The sequence below is a fragment of the Artemia sp. Qi Xiang Cuo genome, chromosome 9 (assembly GCF_049724085.1).
Source record: "Artemia sp. Qi Xiang Cuo chromosome 9, ASM4972408v1, whole genome shotgun sequence".
Lineage (NCBI taxonomy): Eukaryota > Metazoa > Arthropoda > Branchiopoda > Anostraca > Artemiidae > Artemia > Artemia sp. Qi Xiang Cuo.
In genome coordinates this window covers 12822545-12847137 of record NC_142802.1, presented here as the reverse complement: position 1 = coordinate 12847137, position 24593 = coordinate 12822545, and the positions used below count along the sequence as shown (strand labels likewise).

General features: G+C 36.2%; 1 protein-coding gene across 1 annotated transcript in view; it reads left to right on the top strand.

The window, feature by feature from the left end:
* LOC148948320 (ficolin-2-like) overlaps positions 1 to 24593 on the top strand; it is a 45685-nt gene that overhangs the window by 4676 nt on the left and 16416 nt on the right. Inside the window, exon 2 of the mRNA XM_089093883.1 lies at positions 7450 to 7626. Within this exon, the coding sequence (XP_088950009.1) occupies positions 7450 to 7626 (177 nt within the window). The remainder of the gene's footprint in view (positions 1 to 7449; positions 7627 to 24593) is intronic.

The window sequence follows — 24593 nt, the reverse complement described above, 5'->3', positions numbered from 1 at the left end:
TGATGACGCAGCTGTTGTTCTGACTGCGAAAGGAGCACTGTTGGTGAGTACTTCAAGCAAAGACAGAGGCGAGCAGATTGCTGTAGAACCAGGTCAGATTGTTCATAAAGCATGCCGAAAAGATTATTGCCGTCAAAGTACCATTTATTCCTTGAAACTGACAAGTGAAGAACCTATCCCTAACGAGATTCCGAGAAAAGTGAGATCTCAAGATTTCTTTAACCTACAGGTCTGTTGCATTTTTTGCAACTCTGAAGTGGGGTTCGAGAAGTCGATAAGAAAGGGGGCCAACGGCGAGTGCGTGAAAGCAGCCACGACAGAGCTTAGACACTCAGTGTTGCGGGCATGCGAAAGTAGAGGCAAAGACAATTGGGCGACGACTGTTTTCGGAAGGATAAATTACATTCTTTCTGACCTCCATGCTGCAGATGCAGTTTACCGTAAAAAATGCTATGTGCGCTTTAAGACAAAAAAAAGTATGCCAAAACGGTACAAAGAGTAGAAATAAAACGATTCTGCCAAGGCGGGAAGACCAGCTGAAACAGAGAAGCGAGAAGCTTTTGAAAAGTCTCTAGAGCACTTTAAAAGTATAGAAGACCAACACTTTACTCTTAGTGATGTCGCAGAAAAGATGAATTTTTTCCTTGGAGTCAGTGAAGCTTACAGTGTGAAGCACATCCAACGTCTTTTGCTTGAAAGCTACGGGGATCGTGTGCTTATCACGGATTTGCCTGGGAAAGCTAGTATTTTTGACATTCAGAGAGACGGCTCATTTCATTCTGAACGAGCATCGTACGCTTCCTAAGAACCAATCTGAGGACGTAGAAATCATGAACATGATAAAAACGGTTGCTAGAATAATCAAAAGTGAAGCTAAAAGCCCACCTCCTTTATCAGAAGAGTATCCAAGTCTCAAGTCTCTTGACAATGTCGCAACGTGCTTAAGCTACCTTCCCAAGTCCTTGCGTCTTCTTCTTTGCGAATTAATACCAGGGGGAAACGAGAATATTGCAGTGGCAGCTCTTGGTCAAGCAATAGTACAAGCCTGTTTACCTCGAACAGTCCTCGCACCTCTTCAGGTGTTTGTAGCAGTTCAGCTCCACCACCACTTCGGATCACGGTTTCTAATAGACAACGTCCATAAACTGGGCTTCTGTTCATCCTATAAAGAAGTGCTCAGATTTGAACGAAACGCAGCTGCAAGTCACGGGACTGGTATTTTCACGCTTAGCGCTGGCAGTTTCTTGCAGTTTGCAGCAGATAACGTAGATCATGATGTCTGCACGATCGACGGTAAAGGCACATTTCACGTATAGGAAATTATTGCAATTGTGTGTCCAAAACGTAACACGACAATGCCCAGTATTCCTCGAATGGAAATTAATGCAGAAACCCTAAAATACATCGCAGGCATGACCTTCCACTTCTACAATCGAAGGAACAAAGAGGGCGCTGGCATGGTGTATAAAACCCTCCAGAGCTGTACAACCTCTGAAAGTAACTTGGACCTTCTTTGGCACAACAGTTGGTTTTTTAGAAACCAAAGACCTGGTTGGAGTGACCTTACGCAGGTAGTGGACGTCGGAGAACTTGACAGACGATCCTCATTTCTTTTTTTACCTATGATTGACTACACAGCTCCTAATCAGTCTTCTATTTACTCCTCACTCATATTCATCAGCGACCGAGCGCGAAGACTCGGTATAAGTTCCGTTGTCACGTTTGACCAGCCCCTCTTCTGGAAAGCAACAAAGATTGTTCATGACGAGCCTCCAAGTCCCCTGAAGAAAATTGTAACAATGCTTGGAGGGTTCCATACACGAATGAGCTTCTTAGGGGCCATAGGCTATATAATGGAAGGGTCGGGCCTGAAAGAGATGTTAGAACTTGTGTACGGGGAGAATACAGTGAAACACATTTTCAGCAGCAAAGTGGTTGCAAGAGCAGTAAGAGCTCACGACCTAGTCGACGCATCACTGAATATTTCACTTTTGTGTATGGCATATTTGATTCCGTATGGCGAGAGACCTTCCGACCACGAAGATTTTGTACGAGTCTCCAGTGTGTATGACGATTTGGCGGATGGAAAGATTTCTGTGGAAGAAGTGGCTAATCACGAAGCCCTTCAGGCGGTTTCGCAACGCCTCGAAGCCTTAAAATTGTCTCTGAAATCCAGCAGAACTGCGAAACTATTCATGCAGTATTCCGAAATGGTTTCGATCTTTCGGAAGTTTTTGAAAGCAGAAAGAACTGGAGACTGGGATCTCTACTTATCCTCTCTTTCTGAAATCCTCCCATACCTCGCAGCTGCGGGGCATAATCTTTATGCCAAGTCAGTTCGTCTTTTTCTTCAGATGATGCAGGAACTTGAAACATCGAATCCACAGCTCTTCGGACAGTTTGCAAGCGGCAAGTTTATTGCCCGACGAAGTGATCGTTATTGGGCTGGATTGGCTCCAGACCTCGTCATCGAGACAGTGCTGATGAAGAGCCTAAAAACAGATGGAGGGCTGACAAGAGGAAAAGGGATAACTGAGCTTCAGCGAAACATATGGACAATGTCTATGCCAGTACTAGCTTCAGTGAATGATCTAATGCAGAAATTGACGGGCCTAGAATACAGTTCTAGTGAACAGCACATTACTGCAACCGCAGCATGAATAAAGAGAGATACTAAGGATCTACTGACGTTTCTTGAATTCCTTCTAGAGAACTGTCCTTTCACTAGTTCCACAGAGCTTAGAAGTATAGGTTCCGGGCTGATTGCCCAAAAAGGCATCAATGCAGAGGATGCTAAAGCTGTAGGTGAGCTGATCCTCCAGCGCATGGATGGCCAATCTGTCGAAAGTTTTTCATTCAGGAAGAAAGACAAAGTCGTTACACTGGCATCCGATGGGAACATAAGGATAGATGGCGAGATTTTGCATATCGACCTTGCACTGCTTTTTCAACGTCTTTCGACTGCTGTCCATACATCTGAAAATGACATGGCAGAAACTCTACGCTACGAACTGTGCAGCTATCTGCCCGCTTTGTTTGAGAATTCTGGCATAATGCGTCAGCCAGACAAACCTGCACTAGTGAAAGCAATATGGAAAGAAGCGAAAACGGACTCGATTCACCACCTGCCAGTGTCAGATCGTGTCACTGTAGTTGATGGAGGTTGGCTGCTTCAGCAAGTAACTTGGAAGATTGGTGATACTTATGATTCAATCTATGACAGCTATGTTAGTTTCGTTACTCGACGCTGTACCTCCCCTACTGTTGTCTTCGATGGATACAGCACTGGTCCAACCACGAAAGATGCTACCCACAACCGAAGGTGTAAGGAAAGCCAGCATCAAGTGATCAATTTCAGTTTAGGAATGAAACTCCAGAAAAAGAAGGAAGAGTTTTTGAGCAACTCTCAGAACAAACAGCGAATTATAAGCTACATCAGGGAAAAACTCAGAGGCAAAGGATTTGAAGTCGTCCATGCGAAGGACGATGCTGACTATCTAATCGTGAAGACTGCCGTAACGAAAGCAGAAAACTCTGAAACAATAGTTCTTGGCAACGACACTGACCTTCTGATTCTACTCTTGTATCACCTCCCGCCTAATGCAAAAACACTTTACTTCGAATCGTCAACGAACGCAAAAGAAGCGATAACACGGTTCTGGTGCCTCAACGAAGTTCAAAAAAAATGGGAGAAGTATCCAGGCTACTTCTGGTAGGGCACGCACTCTTGGGATGTGACACGACCTGACGAGTTTTCGGACTTGGAAAGCAAGCTGTGCTACCTCTTTTGAAGTAGAGCGAAGTGTTCAGAAAAAAATGCGAAGTGTTTCTGGATGAATCATCGTCTAAAAATGAAATTGTGAAAGCGGGTGAATATCTTCTCCTCAGCTTGTATAAAGCACGACCAAACGTAGATCTCACTAAGCTGCGACATCGAATTTTTCTTGGAAAAAGTTTCTTCGTCTAATACTACGGCGTTTGTTAAGCCTGAAAGGCTTCTGCCAACCGAAGCTGCAGCTTCATTCCACTCCCAGCGAGTGCGCCTCCAGGTATCCCTTTGGAAAGGGGAACCAGCTGACCTCGACCCGGCTGATTGGGGTTGGGTCCTCAGAGACCATAAATACTCACCTGTGATGACCGATTTTTTGCCCGCACCTCAGACTTTTGAGTGAGATGCAACTGTAAGACAGGCTGCGAGAACTCACGATGCAGCTGCATGAAAAATGGATTAGCGTGTACGTTTGCGTGCGGAGAATGTCAGGGTATCAACTGTTTGAACAGGGACAACGAGATTGTCGAAGACAAGGAGCTCGACTAGTGACATCAATGCTGTGTTTTTCAAGTCAACTCTATTGCCTTAAAAAGTGCAGATTTTACCTATAGTTACTGAAGTTCTTCTTTTAGTTTTTTATTCAACGATATTGCCTTCGAAAGTACAAATTTTACCTATAACAGCTGAAGTTTTATACTGTGATCACTGCCAAGCGGTTGTTTTCTTTATGTTTAGTAATTCAAGTGCTTGTAAGAAATGTCTGTGATTCAAGCAAGTAAAAGTTTGATACTTAAGCGAGTTATTTTGTCCATAGGCCTACTTATTAGCCATTAGCAGCTGGCTCAGGAGTCAGGCTTCCCTTCCCCTTTTCCGTTATGTCCTCCAGTTTTGTTCGGTTTTCGTGGTTCTCGTTTTCTTTCCTTCATTTTAGGTGTCAGTTTCGTGATCAGCAGATAGGAAAACCCCAGAAAACACATTTCAAACTGATTTCTACCCCTGACTTCAATTGTCCCTTTTCTTCCCCTCTTTCCCCCTTTTCCCCCATTATGGTTGGGCTCATGTTCTTTATTTCCTCTTAGATGTCAGTTTCGGGATCAGCAGATAGAAAGACCCCAGAAAACATATTTCAACGTGCTTTCTACCCCTACCCTGTATTTTTAAATTTTTCCCCCTCTTCCCCCTGGTCCCCCCGGTTTCCGTAGTACTTTTATTCTATACTGAATTTTTGATGTCAGTTTCGTGATCAGCGTATGGGAAAGCCCCAGAAAACTCACTTTGAACTATTTTCTGGGCATGTTCAGCATTTTTCCCAATTTCCCTCGCATTTCCCTCTTTTCCCCTGTTTTTCGGGTACTCGCCCCACTCGGATTTATAGGGACTTTTAGTATGTTGTACAGAATTTTTTTCTGATCATTTTGGTACCATTTTCGTTTATATTGCAATTTTGTCCGGGTCAAACCCTAAAAGTCCTGGACTATAAGAGCATCAAAGTCACCATAAGAAACATGAACTGTCTTTTGTCCCAATAGAAAATAAGAGAAGATAGGGAGAAAATTTAGGAATACACAATTAATACAACCTGAGCGGATATTTTTACCTATATAAGCAGGAGCCGTCATCATCAAAATATAAAATAATAAGCAAGTACTTTTTTTATTACCTCAAAATATTTCATAATTTCTTTGGAGAAAAAACTGTTCTATATAGTTCAAGATTGGAGATATCATAGATGGCGCTGAAGACTCCTCGCATCAAAACTTTAAAACTTCACTCAGAAACTTGTTGATAACAAAGCCTCCAACTAGTTTCAGGGACAATAAGTTTCTGTCACTATGAGGGAAAAGAGGAAAATGAGGAGGAAAAAAAACAAGGTCACTTGGGAATAACCTAACCGAAACTCTCAACATATCTAATGGTAGTTTCAGGATAAAGAAAGAGTCGACAAAAACAGTTGTACAGACGAGATGTTTGTTTCGGGTATTTTGCTCTAAGCCAGTGGCGGATCCAGGGGGGTTAGGGGGTGTGTGCCCCCCATAACTTAGTCTAAAGTAGTGTAATTTACTTAATTAACGCAATTTTGTGTTAACTAAACTTGCTCTTAACGTAAGTTAATCGAATCAACCTATTTTGCCCCCCCCCTTAAAAAGTTCTTGATCAGCCCTAGCTCTAAGCATAGATAAGATAAGGTATATTTCAACCAAAAACTAAAAACTCGTCCAATAAATACAATCACAATTCCCCATAAAGACTCCGTGGCCTGGAAAGAAGGGGGTTCATAAAAGAATACTTTTAGGCATTGAACTGTTATAATCTCAAACTATACAACATTTAAACATATGCTATTTAAACATTTACTCACGAGAAAAGAGAAAATAAAAAAGAGATAGAAGGGGGGAGACTGAGAGAGAGAAAGAGAGAAAGGAAGAAAACTTTAATAGGACAAAACTTTCAATTCAAACTAGGTAATGCCGTACTCCACAGACATGGCAAAAAAAGAATTATGATAAATACAAACAAATTTTCAAGTAACAATTTACAGGTTAAAATGTATATGTACATGTAATAGAAAAGCCATGACTACATTTAATTATCAAATAATAATGATACTGATATAATACAATAACACAACAATAATATAATGACATAATAAATTAAGAATAATGTTTAATAGAGTAAAAGGGTATAACAATAATACTATCAGTGTGATGCTGCGTTTTGGATACTCAGACAAATTATGCTTGAAAATGGGTTTTGAGGTATTTTGGTTTGCAACTAACTGAGTAAATGATAATTGCAACTACATGGGAATATGCAACTACACTGTTAATATAGACAGCCAGTTCATTTTAAATAAATATATATTATAATGTATATTATAACACTAAAATATTTTATTTTATAAAATAATAATGATAATTGTACAAAAGACACTTTTGTAAAAGGTAGAAAGAGTGACATTAAAACTGAAAATGGCCGGAAATTATGCTGTTAATGGGAGGGGGGAACTTCTGTACTATCCTCCTCCCATTCTTTAGGTTAAAGTTTAGCTAATGCTTAACCGAATGGATATTAGACTGCAAATAATACAGCCAGCTGGCAGCTGTTTGATTTATCGATGACCTTTCGTAATGATGAATCGAATGTTGAATTTTAACGTGAATGTTTTATTGTTTTTTTGTTGTTTTTTTTATGTTTTTTTCTAGTAAACGTTTCATTGTTTAACATAAATTCGGACAAATAAACCCTACCATTCTCGAGGCCTTGTGAACACACAGATGTAATGTTTTCTAATTAAAATGAGCTTCGAGTAGCCCTGATATTCCTCGCATTATATCACCTAGACACCCAACCTCCTATGTAATATAATGTAATAAAAATACTTTTATGACATTTATGTTGTATTAGAGCATTCGGTTTTGGAACTATTGGTTGAAAAACCAATGAGCTAGAAAGTGCTATTTATGATGTAAACCTATCCACCCATACTTACAAGAGACTCTCTCTCTCTCTCTCTCTCTCTCTCTCCCTCTCTCTCTCTCTCTCTCTCTCCCCCCCTCTCTCTCTCTCCCCCTCTCTCTCTCTCTCTCTCTCTCTCTCTCTCTCTCTCTCTCTCTCTCGTTCTCTCTCTCAGGACTCACTCAGTATTATTCTAATCTAAATCTTCATTCTCCTTCCAGGGTTGACAGTGAGGAAGATCAATATCGACTTTGGGTTGGCGGATATAAAGGGAACGCGACTGACTCATTTAGCACGCATAGCGGCTACGCCTTTAGCACTTGGGACAGGGATAATGATGAGGCTCCTCCTTGTTGTCCCTGTGCTCCTGCATATGGTGGTGGATGGTGGTTTTACAGGTTAGACCTAAGAAAATATGAAACTGAATAAAAGGGTATCTTTGCAGTTTTAATATGAATTCAATGGGAATTAAAAACATGTAGCACAACTGACAGCGCAGTGCTACGCAGCCAAGGGCATACGCAAAGGGCAGACCCTGGGTCCCCTTCCAAAAATCCTAAGTTTTCCCGAATTTCTAGGCACTCATCTATCACATTATCAATAAAATTAATTTTTATTGCTGTCCCCCTCCCCCGAAAATGTCTGTTTACGTGCCCGTACTAAGAACGATTAGATTCAAACCAAATTTAAATTGATTTCCATTCATTTACTTATAAATTCAATCTAACTCAATTTTAATCAGTTACAAATTTAACTAACAATATTTAATCTAATATCCAATTTAATCTATTATTGGGTTTATAGTAATAATACAAAAGTAAAGACATAAAGCTAACACAAATGTGGAAACCAAATCAACCATAAAATTAAATTAAATAATGAGGTAAAAATTTATGTTAAAGTATATTGTTCCATTTGGCATAAGTGATTGTTCTACCTTTGGCAAAATACAAAGTTAAAGTGAAAAGAAGCAAAATACTTGATAAACACAAATAATATTTTTGTTTAAATTTTATTATTAGCTCTAGGATTTTACTTGATAGTCATAGATGGCGTTGGTGGTTTTATTCTCTGGGACCAATATGATTTTCTTCTTAGATAATTTCGGAGATCACATTGTCTTTCCATGTCGATAAATAAAAGTTCAAATAGGGATGAAATCCTTTTAATAGACAGTGATGATGATAACAGTGATAGAAATTCACAAAAATAACACATATTTCGGTCACATATGCAGTGACCGTCATCAGTAGTAAAACTGAGTTTTACTACTGATGACGGTCACTGTATATGTGACCGAAATATCTGGTATTTTTGTGAATTTCTATCACTGTTATCATCATCACTGTCTATTAAAAGGATTTTATCCCTATTTGAACTTTTATTTATCGTGATTTTCTTCTTGTATCACTTTTCCACACTCCTTTGACAAAGCTATATTTATTTGACCAAGTGGCGTCAAAAAGAATACCCAATCAAGATACTAGAAAAGAGAGCAGTGGTAGCTCCACGCTTTCAAACCCCATATTAGTTTGCTATCGAGTTTGAAATCACTTGACCTCTTTCGTCTGAAAAAGACAAATGATAACAAGAAAACTTTTTATTTTGGTTTTTAATTTGAGTGTATGGTTAAATATCAACTAAGTTAGGTTTAATTTATAAAAAATGAATTTAAGTCAATTTAAACTTGATTTGAAAGCAATATTTTTGCTTTCTTTCGTATCCCAAACGATTTCGTTGATTTTCTACAAATGTGATATGTATAGTAATGCGGCACTAAGGACCGTACCCAAGGAGGGGGAGGGGTTTAGGGGGATTTACCCCCCCCCCCCCCCTGAAATGTTTGTCTGACTCGTAAAAACGTAACGAAAATGGATATAAATAAAATTTGTATGCGTTTTTGATGGTTTTTTGTGTACCCCCCCCCCCCGAAAAAAATCTTTGAGTAGCCCAACTCCCCCCCCCCCCAAACACACACAAAAAACATGGGTACGGCCTTGTGTGCCAGTATCCATTTGCTCAATTACAATTCAAATGCACAGAAGAAATAAAGAAACATTTAGTGATTCTAAAATTGTCCTCACCTTTTGGATTAGGCCAAGTCTTTGTTTTACCAAGTGACGTTGAAATGAATAACCAATCGAGGTGTAAATAAATTGCTTCTACTAATTTATTGGTAGAACCGTCCTACCAAGGCCTACATTGATTGGACGGTTAAAACCGTCCTACCAGGGCCTACATTGATTGGCTATCGAGCTGCAAGTCATTTATTCTTTTTGTTCGAAACGATTAAGTAATGAATTGACTTTAAACTTCAGAATTAACAACCTTATAATTATTTTGTTTTCTTTTGTATTCTAAGCAATTTCGCTAGTTCTATAAATATGGCACACTTAGTGCCAAATGTGGCGATAACAAAACAAATTTGAAGAAATAAACATCGAGTTTGGGTCTTTATAAGGCCAACGACAGTATTGGACGAAAAAAACGAATATTTATTGGAGGACAACCACCATACTTCTTCAGCGCTAATATAGAAATTAGAGTGAAGTACCAAAATTAGAGGAATCAAAAATCCAAAACAAAACAACACAGAAAACAAACAGATATGACAAGCAAATAAAATCAAAAATTAGCAGAATTAAAAACTTAAGAACAAAAAACAAAATTCCAACAGTGAGTCAATCACCAATATCTACGATTAGCAAAATTCGAAGCTGTCCCCATTCTCCCAAACGATTAGCCCCATTTTCGATATTTATTCCTTCAAATTTGTTTTTGTAACGGCAGGCCAATGTGGTTTACGAATTTCTCTCAGCGATAACAAATGGCTCTGTTAACATTTACAATGCTTTGCCAACACCTACTTGTTATTGCAACTGAAATGTACAGATAAAGTGAAAAGATATTTAGTTATTTCAGATTTTTATGTCTATTTCAAGCATAATTCTTCATTCTGATTTTATTTTTTACAGTTCCAATTTTTTTCATATAAAACTAGGCACAAAGTGAATAGAATTTAGTTTCAATTCCAAACTCCAAACGTATTTTAATTATTGTTGAATAATTTCTGGTTTTCTTTCTGCGAAACTTAGCAAAACATATATTCAATTAAATTCAATTTCAAAATTAATATAATGTTGCACCTATATACTTTTTTTTAGCTTGGCCTTCCATAGTTAAACTAGTCCCAAAATTGACCATAATAAACATTAATATAACATAATATACATAATATAATATAATTATACATACAAAAATATAAACACAATATAAACTTAATATAAATAATACAAATATGCATATAAACAATTTAACCGTAATTTTGTGTCTATAATGTGAAAAACTATTTCATTTAGATTTACATTTAGCAAGAATAGCACCTACAGCTCATTTTAAAGGTGTCAATAGGTCAGCTTGGAATCCTGGCAGTGGCGGATCCAGGGGGGAGAGGGTTGCGCGCAGCCCCCCTAGCGTAGTCTAAAGTAGTGTAATTGACTTAATTAACTCAAGTTTACGTTAATTAAACCTGCTCCAAACGCAAATTTATCGGATCAACCTATTTTGCCCCCCCCCCCAAAAAAAAAATCCTGTATCTGCCCCTGAATCCTGGTATAAAACCGGCTTTGACCCCGCTTCGTTAAAGCATTATTGTAGGTTCTAGTGTGATCAATTATTTCAGCTAGTCTTTCAAGTAACAAGAAGTTCTGTGAAATAAGGAACTCTCTGAGACTAGGGATTAAACAGAGCCTAAGCTAATCAAAGAAACTACTAAACAAAAATATAACTTATCTAAAGAAAAGAGAAATTGAGCTTGGATAGCTGAAGCGGCAAACGTTGGTGATATGTGACTCTATTGAAGTGAAAGCCCTTTTGGCATTAATGTAGAGCATGGCTACTGTCTTTATTCTCTATAGGGATGGAGGAAGAGCGTGCGTAGGTGTAATAGCCTTAGGCGGCTTGGTCCTGCTGTGAGTTGTTAGTTGTAGTAGAAATAGTAGTATTCTACAAAATAAAAACGGACTAACAACTAAAAGCCGAAAATTGGTAGAGCCTTTGCTTCGTCATCTCACTAAAATTCTCCTAAGATTCATAAAATTTCATCGTTACTCTTGGATTTTGCTCCTACCCCCTCCCTCCTCTAAAAAAGTGTGCAAAATTTCAAAGTTTTTCTAGGCTTCCTTGGGTTTACATAGGATTTCCCTATCTTTTTTTATTAATTTTTTTTTTTAAGTTTAGCTCCCCTGGAATAAAACCATGGGTACATGTATGTTATCAACGTGTTGTCAGCTTTTATCAGTTATTCAGTTATCTGGCTTGACTGAGGCCGTACTGATGCCGTATCTGGCCCTAATTAGGTACTCGTTTAACTAATCGTATATGAACATTAAGCTTTACATAAAATATGGTTCGATTCCACTTCCTATAATGAAAGAAATATGAAGATGGTTAGGCCGCGTTTTACAAATGAAGGATGACAAATTGGCCAAAGACTGTGCTCTTTGGCCATCTGTCTGCAACCAAAAAAGCAGGTGTTGCCCCCAATGGGGTGTGCGGAGGGGAGGGGGGAGACCCATGGGCGGGGGTAGAGAATGAAGCTTTGAACATAGTCGGTTGGAGGAGCGTACCCATCTGTGCTTACCTCAGGTGGCTTGGTGCTGAATGATTTTTATCGTTCAGAGTGTAACCTCCACGAACATGACACAAGGAGTTCAAATGACTTAGTTATAAAGCATCGGATAAGAAATCGGTCTGTTTTCTTGATAAGCTATGGGTCCCAGCATGGGGCATTTCATTACCAGTTAAGGTGGTAAAACACCTACCTCACTTTAAAAGTAGATTAAAGAACACTTTCGAAACGGAGGATAGTTTTTTTTTTGTAGACGTGAGTATTGACAGTATGTTTTAAACATTTTTACCTTTTTTTTTCACTTTTGATCTCATTTTTCTTTATATCATTTTTGAAATTTTCTTAAAATCGGAAGCCAAATTTGTTCTATTGTTCAGCAAGTAGAGTGAAAGAAAATCAGAAGAGAAAATAATCTTCTGAATTTCTATGCAAATATACTACAATCTTCTCGATTAAACTCTTTACAAAAAATCCCATTTTTCCTGTGGGATCATAAATAATAAAAGAATAAGTAGGTAGACGATTGAAAGTTTGTTTTATCAGTCTGAGTGGGAAAAACGTTCAAGAAAATTCCCACGAGTTTTGCAACCTATTAAGTTAATCTAATGTTGAACAATAATATCGATAAAACTTAACGGAAAGAATTATAAATATGTAATTTACACATCATTTTTTCTCAAACGGGATTCCTTTTAATATATATATATATTTATATATATATATATATATATATATATATATATATATATATATATATATATATATATATATATATATATATATATATATATATATATATATATATATATATATATATATATATATATATATATATATATATATATATATATATATATATATATATATATATATATATTTATATATATATATATATATATATATATATATATATATATATATATATATAAGCCTTTGCTCAGTGGTTTCTAGGTTCGCCCTCACCGCGACTCCCTCTGAAAGGAAAATTTTGTTCATCATTTGAGCCAAATGGTTTTGATCAGTTTAATTATACATGTTAAATTTTATTAAATATAGCAATTTTTAAAGCTCCCTCCCCTTCAATGGGTCCCCAGCTAAAGTCCTGCCTACGTAACAACCTATTCACGTACAAATTAATTAATTTTTTGGGAAACATTTAAGGGGAGAGCTCAATCTGTCTTCACTTTGGCTGGATTCAATGTGTCAGTGAAGCCAGCGAATCTTCACTGACTTCACTTGAATCAGTGGCTTCACTGATTCAAAATGTGTTTTATTAGACTATGTGAATTTTAGAGAAAGTGATAAAAGTGAATTCCATCTTTTGGGGTTTCAGTTGCTATTAACGGACATTTGTTTGTACAAAGGAGGTTTTTCATACGATTAAGATAGACCCAATTTTGCTATGAAAAGCACTATATTTCAATATTTTTTGCCTTTGAAGAAAGGAGACTGTAATGCTTTGGAAAAAAAATTGGAGCTTCTATTTTTTTTATAATCCAGAAAGGTATATAGGAAAGCGCGATGTGGCAGTCGATTGAACTTGCATTTTTAATCACTTATCAATTTAATCAAAATATTATTTTGATAAAAAGTGTTGCACAATATTTTTAAAATACCTTGGCCAACTCTTGGAGACGTACTTTTTCCTTGCCGTGCAGTAACCCTTCAAATCTATGCTCTCCCGTTCTTAATATTAAAATTTTACTCAATGACTTTACTGGAAACATTTTTAAATGCAACAAGTATAGGTAGTCGGTAATTGCAAATAATTTGCTTATTGAGTAAAGCATTCTTGAATTAATGGGGAAGTCAGTCAAACATTGGCCTAACGAGTGGGAAAAGGTGAAAGGGGTAACCCCCCTTAAATACAAGATAGTTTCTGTTCGTTTTAAGTTTTAACGCCTTTCTTTAATTTGACTTCAAAAAACTATTTTCAAAGTCTAAATTCTCCTTATTTATAATATAATATTTAAGATTTTACTAAATGTAACAGGGCCTACTCCCCTCCTCCTTCCACTCCAGCTCCTTACATTATAGGTTAGTTTTGCATAGCAATAATTTTGAGAAAAGATACTTATTTAGAGTATTTGCTTTTCAAAATCAAATCGAACTTTCGTAAATAAGCAATGGTTTCCGCAATAAAAAGAGAGTTGTCATTCCCTCATCGCCCAAACTGCAAATTTCATCCTATTTTCCTTCATATACGTATACTCTTCCAAACGAAGGGAGTATAGTAGTAAAATTCATATTCCTCTGAATGTTCATTCTCTCCATCTAAAAGACCTCTGGTGAAAAGTTTGAAAATATTGGCCTGAGAATGCTTTTTGAGGCAAAAGCTACCCCTCCTCATAAAAAATCTTCTGATCTCCACCATCAGAGCTACATCTTCTGATCTCCGCCATCATAGCTTGTCCCCAACTATGACCATCAGTTTTTCCGAATAAATTTAATAAAGGTATATTCTTTATGGACAGCATGTATGTTAAGGGGTACTTACCTCACGTAACTATGGCCGATGAAATTATAAAGTATCCTTTCAATACTTCTCCAAATTTCTGCTCTATAAAATTTCGGCCCTTTTTGGACGAAAAATTCTGTTTTCCAGGAAAAAATGTTAGAAATCAGCTTTTTTTTGTCATAATTTCCTATATTTCTTAAAACGTCATTAGATTTTCAAATTTTCGGTCTATTGAGCCCTTTTTTGATAATTTACGACAACTGGTTCGATGAGATCTCCATGGAAAAAAGATTAACTCATGTCCACGGAAAAATAAGAAATTTCGTATATTAGCTTCAGTATACTTATTTGTATAATTTGTAACTTACTTGTAACTTACTTGTGTAACTTGCTTGCTTGTATAATTTATAGCTTACTTGTATAATTTATAACTTACTTGTATAATTTGCACTAAAATCGCAACCCTTTTTGGGGGAATCCAGCTTTTTTTCAAACATTATGAAAATTTATAGTTCGCATTAAGAATCAGCATACTCTTCATTCTTCTCTAATTGCAACTTATATCTACGCCACGATTGTTACAACGGTTTAACCAGAGCCCTCTTAACTGTGAGGGAAGTTTTAACCCTCGCCCCTTTCATCACCTTCTGTCCTTTTAAGTTTAAACTTAATATTCGTATAGCAAGGTTTTCAACGTTTATCAAAATTTCTTTTTTAAATTTTTGGTTACTACTTGCACGAGTCGATTTTTACCAACAGTTCTTAACTGCGAACCTTTCCATTTCCTACACCAAAAACTATTTTTTATTTTTCATTTTTTTTTCTTTTTTACTTGGGTGCTTTTTTGGGGTCTCTTTTTTACCATAAAAAAGACTATAGGTCTGATTTACTTTCAAGCAGCTTTAACCGGCATTTGTACGAATCTGTCGCACAAAAAAAAATCGTAAAAGTCGTACAATTATAAACTGTACATTTTAAAGTTTCGAGCCTAAATTCTAGCTAACTCTTAGCTTCTCATTGCCTTCCCCCTTCCACCGAAGAGTTTCCTTTTCTACAAAATTCAAAATGATTTTAGTGCCAGTCCTACCTCCAAATCTTGGGTCAGCCCAATAGCTCCAACTCATAAAAATGTTGCGTGGGAGGGGCAATGATTTATGAATTTAAATAAATTTAATGAACATACAAACAAATTTTAATATTAAATATCTAGGGCGGGCCAATTTCGATTTTTTTCTTCTTTTTTTTACTTGGGTGATTTGCCAAGCGACAGCTTATCTGCTCCGAATTATCTTTCCTTAACTCAAGGTAGCCAGTTTTGGCTCTATTTACACGTTTGCTCTGTATGAGTATTATCGCTTATTAAGTCATATTTCAATCGCTTATGTGAATGAAGAAGATAGTATGCTAAAAAAGGAAACAACTTCACCTTTCACATGTAAAATTTCATCTCTGAACTATTTTTTTTTAACTCATTATTTTCCCTATGATGTTTTTGCCAATAAATGATTTATTTATGCTGATGTCTCGTAACCTAAATGTCTAAGAGAAGATAAGCACTTTTATCTGCATTAGCTTTATGATTTTATTTATTATAAGTAATATAAATAGGCACCGACATATTTCAATTGTAACTAAAAATAACGAAAATGGCATTCTGGAAAAATAACTACCCCACACTTCACTGGTGGTATATTTAGGGGTCTTTTCTTAGATCATAGGTCTGATTTACTTTCAAACAGCTTTAACCGACATTTATAAGAATCTGTCGTACAAAAAAAAAACGTAAAAGTCACATAAATTATAAACTACAAATTTTAAAGTTTCGAGTCTAAATTCTAATAATTCTTAGATCCTCACTGCCTCCCCTTTTCCAACTAAGAATTTCTGTTTCTACAAGATTCAAAAAAATTTTAGTACCAACTCTGCCTCCAAATAATGGATCAGCCCAATCGCGCCAATTCATAAAAATATAGGTCAGTGGGCACGGGGTAAATATAGGAGGATTTTTTTGGATTGCCTTAAGGAACATACAAAAATTTATAATATTAAAGATCTAGTATGGGGGCAATTGTGATTCTTTTTGATGAGACTAGAAAAATATTTTTACAAATCTGCGGGGTTATACCTTCTTTTTCCCCCTTCCCAACCCCTGCCCCTCCAATCGATACCCTTAGATCAGCCACTCAATAAATACAAGTGAAAAACACTCAAAATAGAACCTTGCTGAGGTCAGGAGGTCTTTTTTGAATCAGCCACTGCCCTCTACTATGCAAAGCTTAAACTTTGGGCCAGATTTTTTTTTCTTCAAAAGCTTTTTTTCGAGGTTATAGTGTTTCTAGGAAGAATTTTTTATGTGTTGTCCTTGCAGATCTTTCCCTAGCTTATTAAGCGTATTTAATTTGCATGTGCACTATGCATTGGGGGAAGATTTTTAAAACACGCATGCATGTTTTAAGCATGCGTGAATTATCTTTTCAGAAGCATAGATTTTTTGGGGATTGTGAGGTCGCTAAACAACCTTTTTAAAAGCATAGCGAAAACATAGATTTTTACTTTACGACTTTCTGGTGAAGCACCGTGCGGTGCAGCACCGTGCAAGATCCCAGCGTACAAGTAACTAAAATACTAAGGACTGATTTGCTGCAGTAATCGAGTTGAATAGGTGCGCGGCCCGATTTGAGTTTTTCTGCAGGGCCCTCTCTATATATCAAAATTTTAAATAGAATATTCATGAATAGTAGTTTACGTACGCAAAGTATTTCATGCATGTAGTGCAAAATCTCTAATATAGGACTATCCTGAATAAATCCAATTTTCTATAATATAAAGTATATATTATATAATAATAAATACATTAATAAATCTCATCCAGCAATGCAAATTTAAAGTAAATATATTTTTAATTATTGAAGTAGTTCATATTTATCCCTTATCGTCAGAAACAATTTACTTTAAATTTCAAAATCTATTTTTTGTTTATTTGATGTTAACGCGGGACCCGATATAGCCCAATCACTCCAATCGCTCTTTATCTGGCCCTGCCAGCAACATAAAAGGCGATATGTTTCACAACATAAATTCTACCGGAGAGTGAGTGAACTGAAAAAATTGTTTGGGTCTTTTAGGGGTTATTAACCACAGTTTATAGAATTAGCAGTATGATCATTCCCTATCTCACCCATTATAAAAACCCGGACCGAGGTGCAAGTGCTCCAGAGAACCTATAAACATAAGCGACATTAGATCTTTTCACGGGTAGACAAAGAATAATCACCTGCGGAACAAGTACTGACAGAACCACTTGGCCGGCTCACCAATAAGTGGACAATAAGTGCACAAATTAGTGGGAGGAGCTTTTTGTTCGCACCGAGAATGAAGAGCCAGAAATCATCTGCGGTAAACTTACTGGTATATTATATAAACTTTGTTATTAACAAACAGTTGCTTGTGCAGGAACATTTTTATCTGGCCTCTAAAATCAGATAGTCACAGGTAAAAGAAGAGCAAAAATCTAAATATTTTTGTATCATTTTCGAACTATTTTTTCTATAAATTTCTTTGTATATTGAGACCTAAACAAAATACGAAAGGAGATCGGACCAATCGAGGGTATCTTATTCTCTACATCATATCGACCGTAATTTGTTAAAAGCGGTCAAACAGTGTTGCGTAATGCTTTTTAATTTACCAAAATCATGCTGTATGTTTCAAACATTAAAAAGGATCATACTAAATATCCGGAATATTCAAATTAATTTCTAGTTAAATATAATGTTTTATATATATATATATATATATTCATATATCATGTTATATATAATTTATTTTTTTATGTAGTAACAGTAATTCAAAATGTAGTATTTAATTAATAAAAGATATATTTTCACTTCAAAGGAACCAATAAAATTCTTATGCAGAGGGTAGCTGCTAAAGGAACTCATTTAGTTGAATTATTTTTCATACTGAGCTCTATGGCAAGTTTTGCCACAGAGCTCAGTATGTGGCAAGTTTTGAACTCTGTGTGACATGATTTATCTTGGCTCTTTTTATGTTATAAGTCCACGTTTCAAGAACTTGTTCTTGACCCCTTTTCATTGCTTTTCTACTTATTATACTAATTCTTTTTTATGCTTATGTATATCCGAGCTATATTAATCAAAATGCAACAAGTGACGTTTTGGTTTGACGTTTTCACACTTTCGCTCAAGCTGAGCAGTAAAAAATACATTTAACTGCTAAAAACCTCTTGATTTTTTTCATACATTGTTTTCTTTTTGTTGTGATTTATTTCTTTGATAAAGTCTTGTGTTCGGGTCTGTACCCCCAATCATTTCAATACTTCTAAGATATATCTCATTTTCTTATTTAAATTGCTGTTTTTTGTATTTGTTTTGACTTTCTTTCGAATTTCGAATCTTAATATTTTATTATTATTTGTTTTAATTCCTCCTAAAAATACGTCCTAGCTAAGTAGTTAGCACGCTAGACTTGAAATTCCTTGTCATTTCAAGGTCAATCCCAAGGTCAGGGATTCAAGACCTGGTACCGCTTGTTATTTGGTTTGGAACGGGAAACAGTGTTGTGACTATGTAAGCCAGAGTCGACCCAGCTCTAAGTGGGCGCCTGAAGAAATCTGGAGAAGGTAAACAGGAAGGGTGTGCGAAAGCACAGAATGGCTGGCCCCCAACTTTGTACTTCATGACTGAAGGGCCAGGAAACGGAGATCAGTACTACCGGTAGTGACTCTAAAGTCCAACTGCCGTATTCTTTCCTTCTCTTTTACCTCCTAAGAATCTAGCTAGAAGTTTGTTCCAAATATATTCCTTAATATTTGTGTGTATAACGTTATTTGTGTTTATATTCGCTGAGTTAAAAATAAATGATTAAAATAGACGATATTGGAATTAATTTAGATTATACAGACAATACGCTTGCCCATAAATTCATAATTCATACGAATTTAGTCCTTCATTCTTTTATTTGAGAAGAGGAGATACTAACTAAAAAAAAAGATACTAACTAAAAATAACTAAAAATAAGGCAGCTCAACATTTTACATTTTAGAACAAAACTTGTACGTTCAATCTATAAGGCCATTTAAAATATAAATAACTTTACCTGAAACTTTCAACTATCTTTGCATATATTAAAAGAAAACAGTGTGTGTTCATCAAATTAAGTATAAGAATCATCATCTAATAAAATCAATTGACTGCAACTAATCTCTATAATGTGAAGTAGCCACTGGCCCTTAGGCAAATAACGTATAATCTCTTGTGATCATCTATAAACCAATTGACTGATCTGATATCCACTCTGAAGGGAAATACTCGCACTATGGCCCACACCTCATCCCATATTGCTTGCAGATTAATGCTATACTACCAAAATTCTTAATTATATGTAGTTGATAGTCTAAAAATAATTTTTGCTTTTTGCAGTTTGTCTTTTTTTCTAGGATTAACAATGCATTATAACACTTAATTGAAACTGGCTTGAACTTTTATTGCGGGAAATCTGTTCTATTGCTCTTAGAAAAGTGTTATGTACCTATTTTACCCAGTAAACTACAAGCAAAAGTTGCAATTTAGCGTCACCACTGTAAAATGCAAGTTTAACCCTGATATCTAGTACTTTTTTAAGCCTTATTGTAGGAAAAAAGGAAACAAAAGAGAGTGAGCACGTGAGCAAGTGAGCACGTGTATGCGTAGCTGGGAATCTAATTCTATTATTTAATAAGTTGATTAAGAGCTAAATTTGTCACTAATTGGAAAAAAAAATACAATTTAATCTAATCAAATTAATTTAAAAAATTTGAATTTTTTTTTTTTTTTTTTTTAGCCTAAAATATTTTAGATAGACTTAGATAGTTGTCCCGCTTTTACAAGTCCCCACGTGTAGCCTTCAGTATTTTCCCCATCTTTTTCCTAGTCAATATTAGTTTATTTTTATTCCTCTCCCCAAAAGATTAAGTTCATATTATATATTTCTGATATAATGCCCCCCTCTTCAAACCTTAATAAATACAACTTTGATTATTTTCTCAGGTCTTAAGTTTCCACCCTTATTTTTTTCCCCGTGAAAATGAATTATTCTGTGGGGAAATTCAAGGGTCACGCTATATATCGCTCGAAATGTTATCTGATCTTAGAAATAAACTTCCTTTCGCTCTCAAAACGAAACTCCAAGTTTCTTGCTGTGTTTCCATGGAAATAACATAGAATAACATTAATATTGGGAAAACACAGACATCCTACTGTTGTTCATTTTTTGTTGTATATTTTCATTATCTGATTCAGCTCACCTTTTTCCCCCTTTTATTTCTCAAGACTAGATACTAATAGAAAAAAATATTCGAGGTCAATAGCCGCAAAAACATATTGAGTTGGAATCTCTTTGATTAGACTATAATAACCAGCTGGTTGCTGTTGTGGGGGGATAATAGTTAAAACTAAAGTACTTGCTTCTTCAGAATCGGGGAACAAGCTGAAGAAAACCTTTCATATTCACTTCAAGGCTTACTCTTCTTTGGGTATTTTTTCTTTTTAATCCTTATTGAGACGTCCAGAACTCCATACCCGCATCATACATAAATGACCTAATATTAAATTAACATGGTCCTCAATATAGGTGAGGTCCAAAAATTTGTTAGTGCATCGATGAACCCAATTATGCTCCAGTCCTGGCTACTGGAGACACTGCAACACTAGGAACACAAAAACACTATTTAGATGGTTCAAAGCCAGCAAGACGGCTGGCTCTGAAAAATTGGTCTATTTAAAAATGTTTGAAAATATCTAGTTTTTAATGTTAAGACAATATATGTTGCTTCAGTGAACTCCGCCAAGACCCCACAACAAATAAAAAAGAAGAAAAAAAACCAGTTTGTTATGGATGTTTGTTGCTGTCGGAAATGTCGCTGTTTGGAGTTGTTGAGGTTTATCAGTGAAACTTCCATGAAGTGTTCTACAGCACAAATTAAGCCCATGTTTTCAAGCACAAATTAAGCCCATGTTTTCAAGCACAAATTAAGCCCATGTTTTCAAGCACAATTTAAGCCCTTGTTGTCAAGCACAAATTAAGCCCATGTTTTCAAGCACAACTTAAGCCCATGTTTTCAAGCACAAATTAAGCCCAGTGTTTTCAAATACCCACCTCTATCTCCGCCTCCTTCAGTGAATTGACTTTTTAAAAACTTTTGAAGATTCTTCGTCCATTGAAAATAACAAGAAATAAAATCCTCGTTCATATGTTTTGCTTTGTTCTTAGTTTTTAGCGGAGGTTTATCATTATTTTCATTGGCATCACAAATATCGCAAGTTAGTATTGAAATAAATTTTTATAGTAATGGTTAGTATTGTGTTCAATTTGCGCATTTAATAAGACCAACCAAAGTTGCCCCTGGATATTATCACTATTATTATCTATTGAAAATCAGTCTTCATACAAAAAGGAAATAACGGAGTACTACAAAAAAAAGCAACAACAAAAAACAAAAGCAGATCAGTATACAACTATGGCAATATAACTACTGTAGGAGTTGGTTCCAAGAATGGTTTGAAATCTTTTAGCAACAGCTATAGCAAGATCTGCAACATGAACACTATTGATAGCTTTGAAGTGTGTGTCCAAATAGGATATCTCAGTAGGTTAGGTATTTTGAAAAATGGAAGAAAGTGGAGTGGATTTTCAATTTATCAGCGTTTTTAAAAATCTTCCAGAAGGGTGCAATGTAGAGGATATGGGGAACAACAACAGTGACGTACAGCGTTGATAGATATCGGCGATTGAAACGAAGCTTACCAGAGACTATGGAAGCACACGAAGCTGATATACGGCGTTTAATGTGTTCTGTTAGGAGATGGCGAGTGTGGGAAACTGTTTTTCCAATGGGAATGCCAAGATAAAAAATTTGGTCAGACGGGCGGATCTTTGTATTTCCAAGTACAATATCACCAGGAAGTGTGCGTTTCCAATTATAATAAAAAGCTTTACGTGACATCTCAGTTTTGAATTCAATACCACATTTTTAAATATTCTGTTTGCAGTTTTTGGAAAGTCTAAGAAATTTTGTCCAGTTCGGCTGAGGTTAAAAATGTCATTAGCATAAGTGACTAAAGAGATATTAAGGCCAGAAAGAACGCAAAACATCTGACACTTGTCTTGAGTTTCGAAGACATAATTATTGAAGTAACAAGGTGAGGTAGTGGCACCTTGCCTGGCTCTTTTCTTAACTGGTACAGTTCTAACCAGTGGTCGTGTCATTTCATCTTTCTAAAGAGGGATTTTGAGTCGGACTCGTAGCTTAGCATACACATCCCTTTGAGATCTAGTGATAGAAGGATTTACTCCTCTTTTAGCTTTCAATAAGAGCATGAAGCGGTTTATCAGGGATTCAAAGGCGCGGCGAACATCATGACTCGCTAAGGCGAGTGAATTACCTGTACAAAAAGCATCAAGCAGAGCATTAACAAATGGATACTGAGGTGTTTTTTGATAGCTTTTATTTGAACATGGGCCTTCATTCAAGTTCCTTTTTGCTGTGCTATTAATCTAGGAAGCAGTTTTCTAATTTCTCGTCTACTATTGCTACTACTACTAACAACTCACCGCAGCACCAAACCGCCTGAGGCCAACACAGCTACGCATGCTCCTCCTCCATCCCAATCTATTCAAAGCCTCCCTTTTTACACCGGCCCATGAAGTTTCCATTTCCTTTAAATCTTTCTTTATGACGTTCTCTAGCCCCAGACTAGGACGATCTGCTTTCCTTTTAGACCTAGACAGTTGGCCGAAAAGAACAATCTTCGGCAATCTGTCACCCTTCATCCACACAACGTGCCCTAGCCACCTCAACCGTTCTTTCATTATAGTCCTAGAGGGTGGTATTGAAGCACATTTTTCGTATAGCCTATTGTTTGAAATACGGTCAGTCAGCCGGGTACCCAGAACAATCCTTAAGCAATTTCTCTGGAAAACATCTAGCAAAATCTTCATCCGCTTTTCGGAGCGCCTATGCTTCAGAGCCATATTTGACCACTGTCATCACTGTAGCTTCAAATATTCTAATCTTCGTTTGCAGACTTATCTTCCTATTTTTCCAAACTTTTTTTAACTGTGAAAAAACTTCCTGAGCCTTGGCTATTCTGCTTTTGACATCTTCACTGCTCCCACAATGCATCTTTACTAATAATACTACCAAGGTAGGTGAAGCTGTCCCCCTGATCAATCTTTTCATTACCCAGCTTCACCTTTTCATTTTCACTTATTCCTAGCCTTAGTGACTTAGTCTTCTTAACATTAATTTTCAAACCTATTCTAGCACCCTGAACTCACATCACCTCTAAAAGTTTATTCATTTTGCTCACACTTTCATCTAGGATGCTTAAATCATCATAATGATCTAGGTCCAGAGTACCTTTCCTTTCCAATTTGGTTCCGTGGTCTCCTATTGCCTTTCCTGTGCTCCTTAAGACAAAGTCTATCAAAATAATCCATATAAAGGGGGATAGAACACAACCCTGCGTAACTCCTGATTTAATACAAAACCAGCTGCTAACCTCATTTCCTACCTTATCTGCTGCAGTGTTATTCTCGTACATACACTAATCACTTTAATGTATTTGTCTGGTATACCATACAAGGATAAGACCCTTACTAAAGCTCTTCTATCAACAGAATCGAATGCTTGCTCATAATCTATAAAACTGAGGACCAAAGGTATTCTCAATTAATAACTCAGGCACTTCTCAATTAATAACCTAAGAGTCAAAATTTGGTCGACACATCCTCTACCCTTTTTAAGACCGCACTGTTCTCCTCTTAAGACTTTGTCAATGACATCTCTCTGTCTAAAAAGTATCATACTACTAAGTAATTTACTACCTACAGAGACCGGACTAATCCCTCGATAATTACCACACTCACTTTTATTACCTTTCTTATAAAGTGGCTTAATTAAGGTTTTCCTAAAATCGTTAGGTACTTCCCCTTTTTCAAAAATCATTTTCATAATCTTCAGTAACTTATTTCTAACCTCAGAGCCACCATATTTAAGACACTCATTAACCACCCTATCAGTACCTGGAGCCTCATTATTTTTTAGTCCTTTTAGCACCGTCGCTAATTCCTCCTCACAAAACAAATCTTCCTTCACATCCAAGGTATCACAAACTTTTTCATTTTCCTCTATATCTCTTCATTCAACTCTATCTCGGTTAAGCAAATTCTCAAAATGTTCAGCCTATCTCTCTTAAGTTTTTTCCTTATCGGTAATT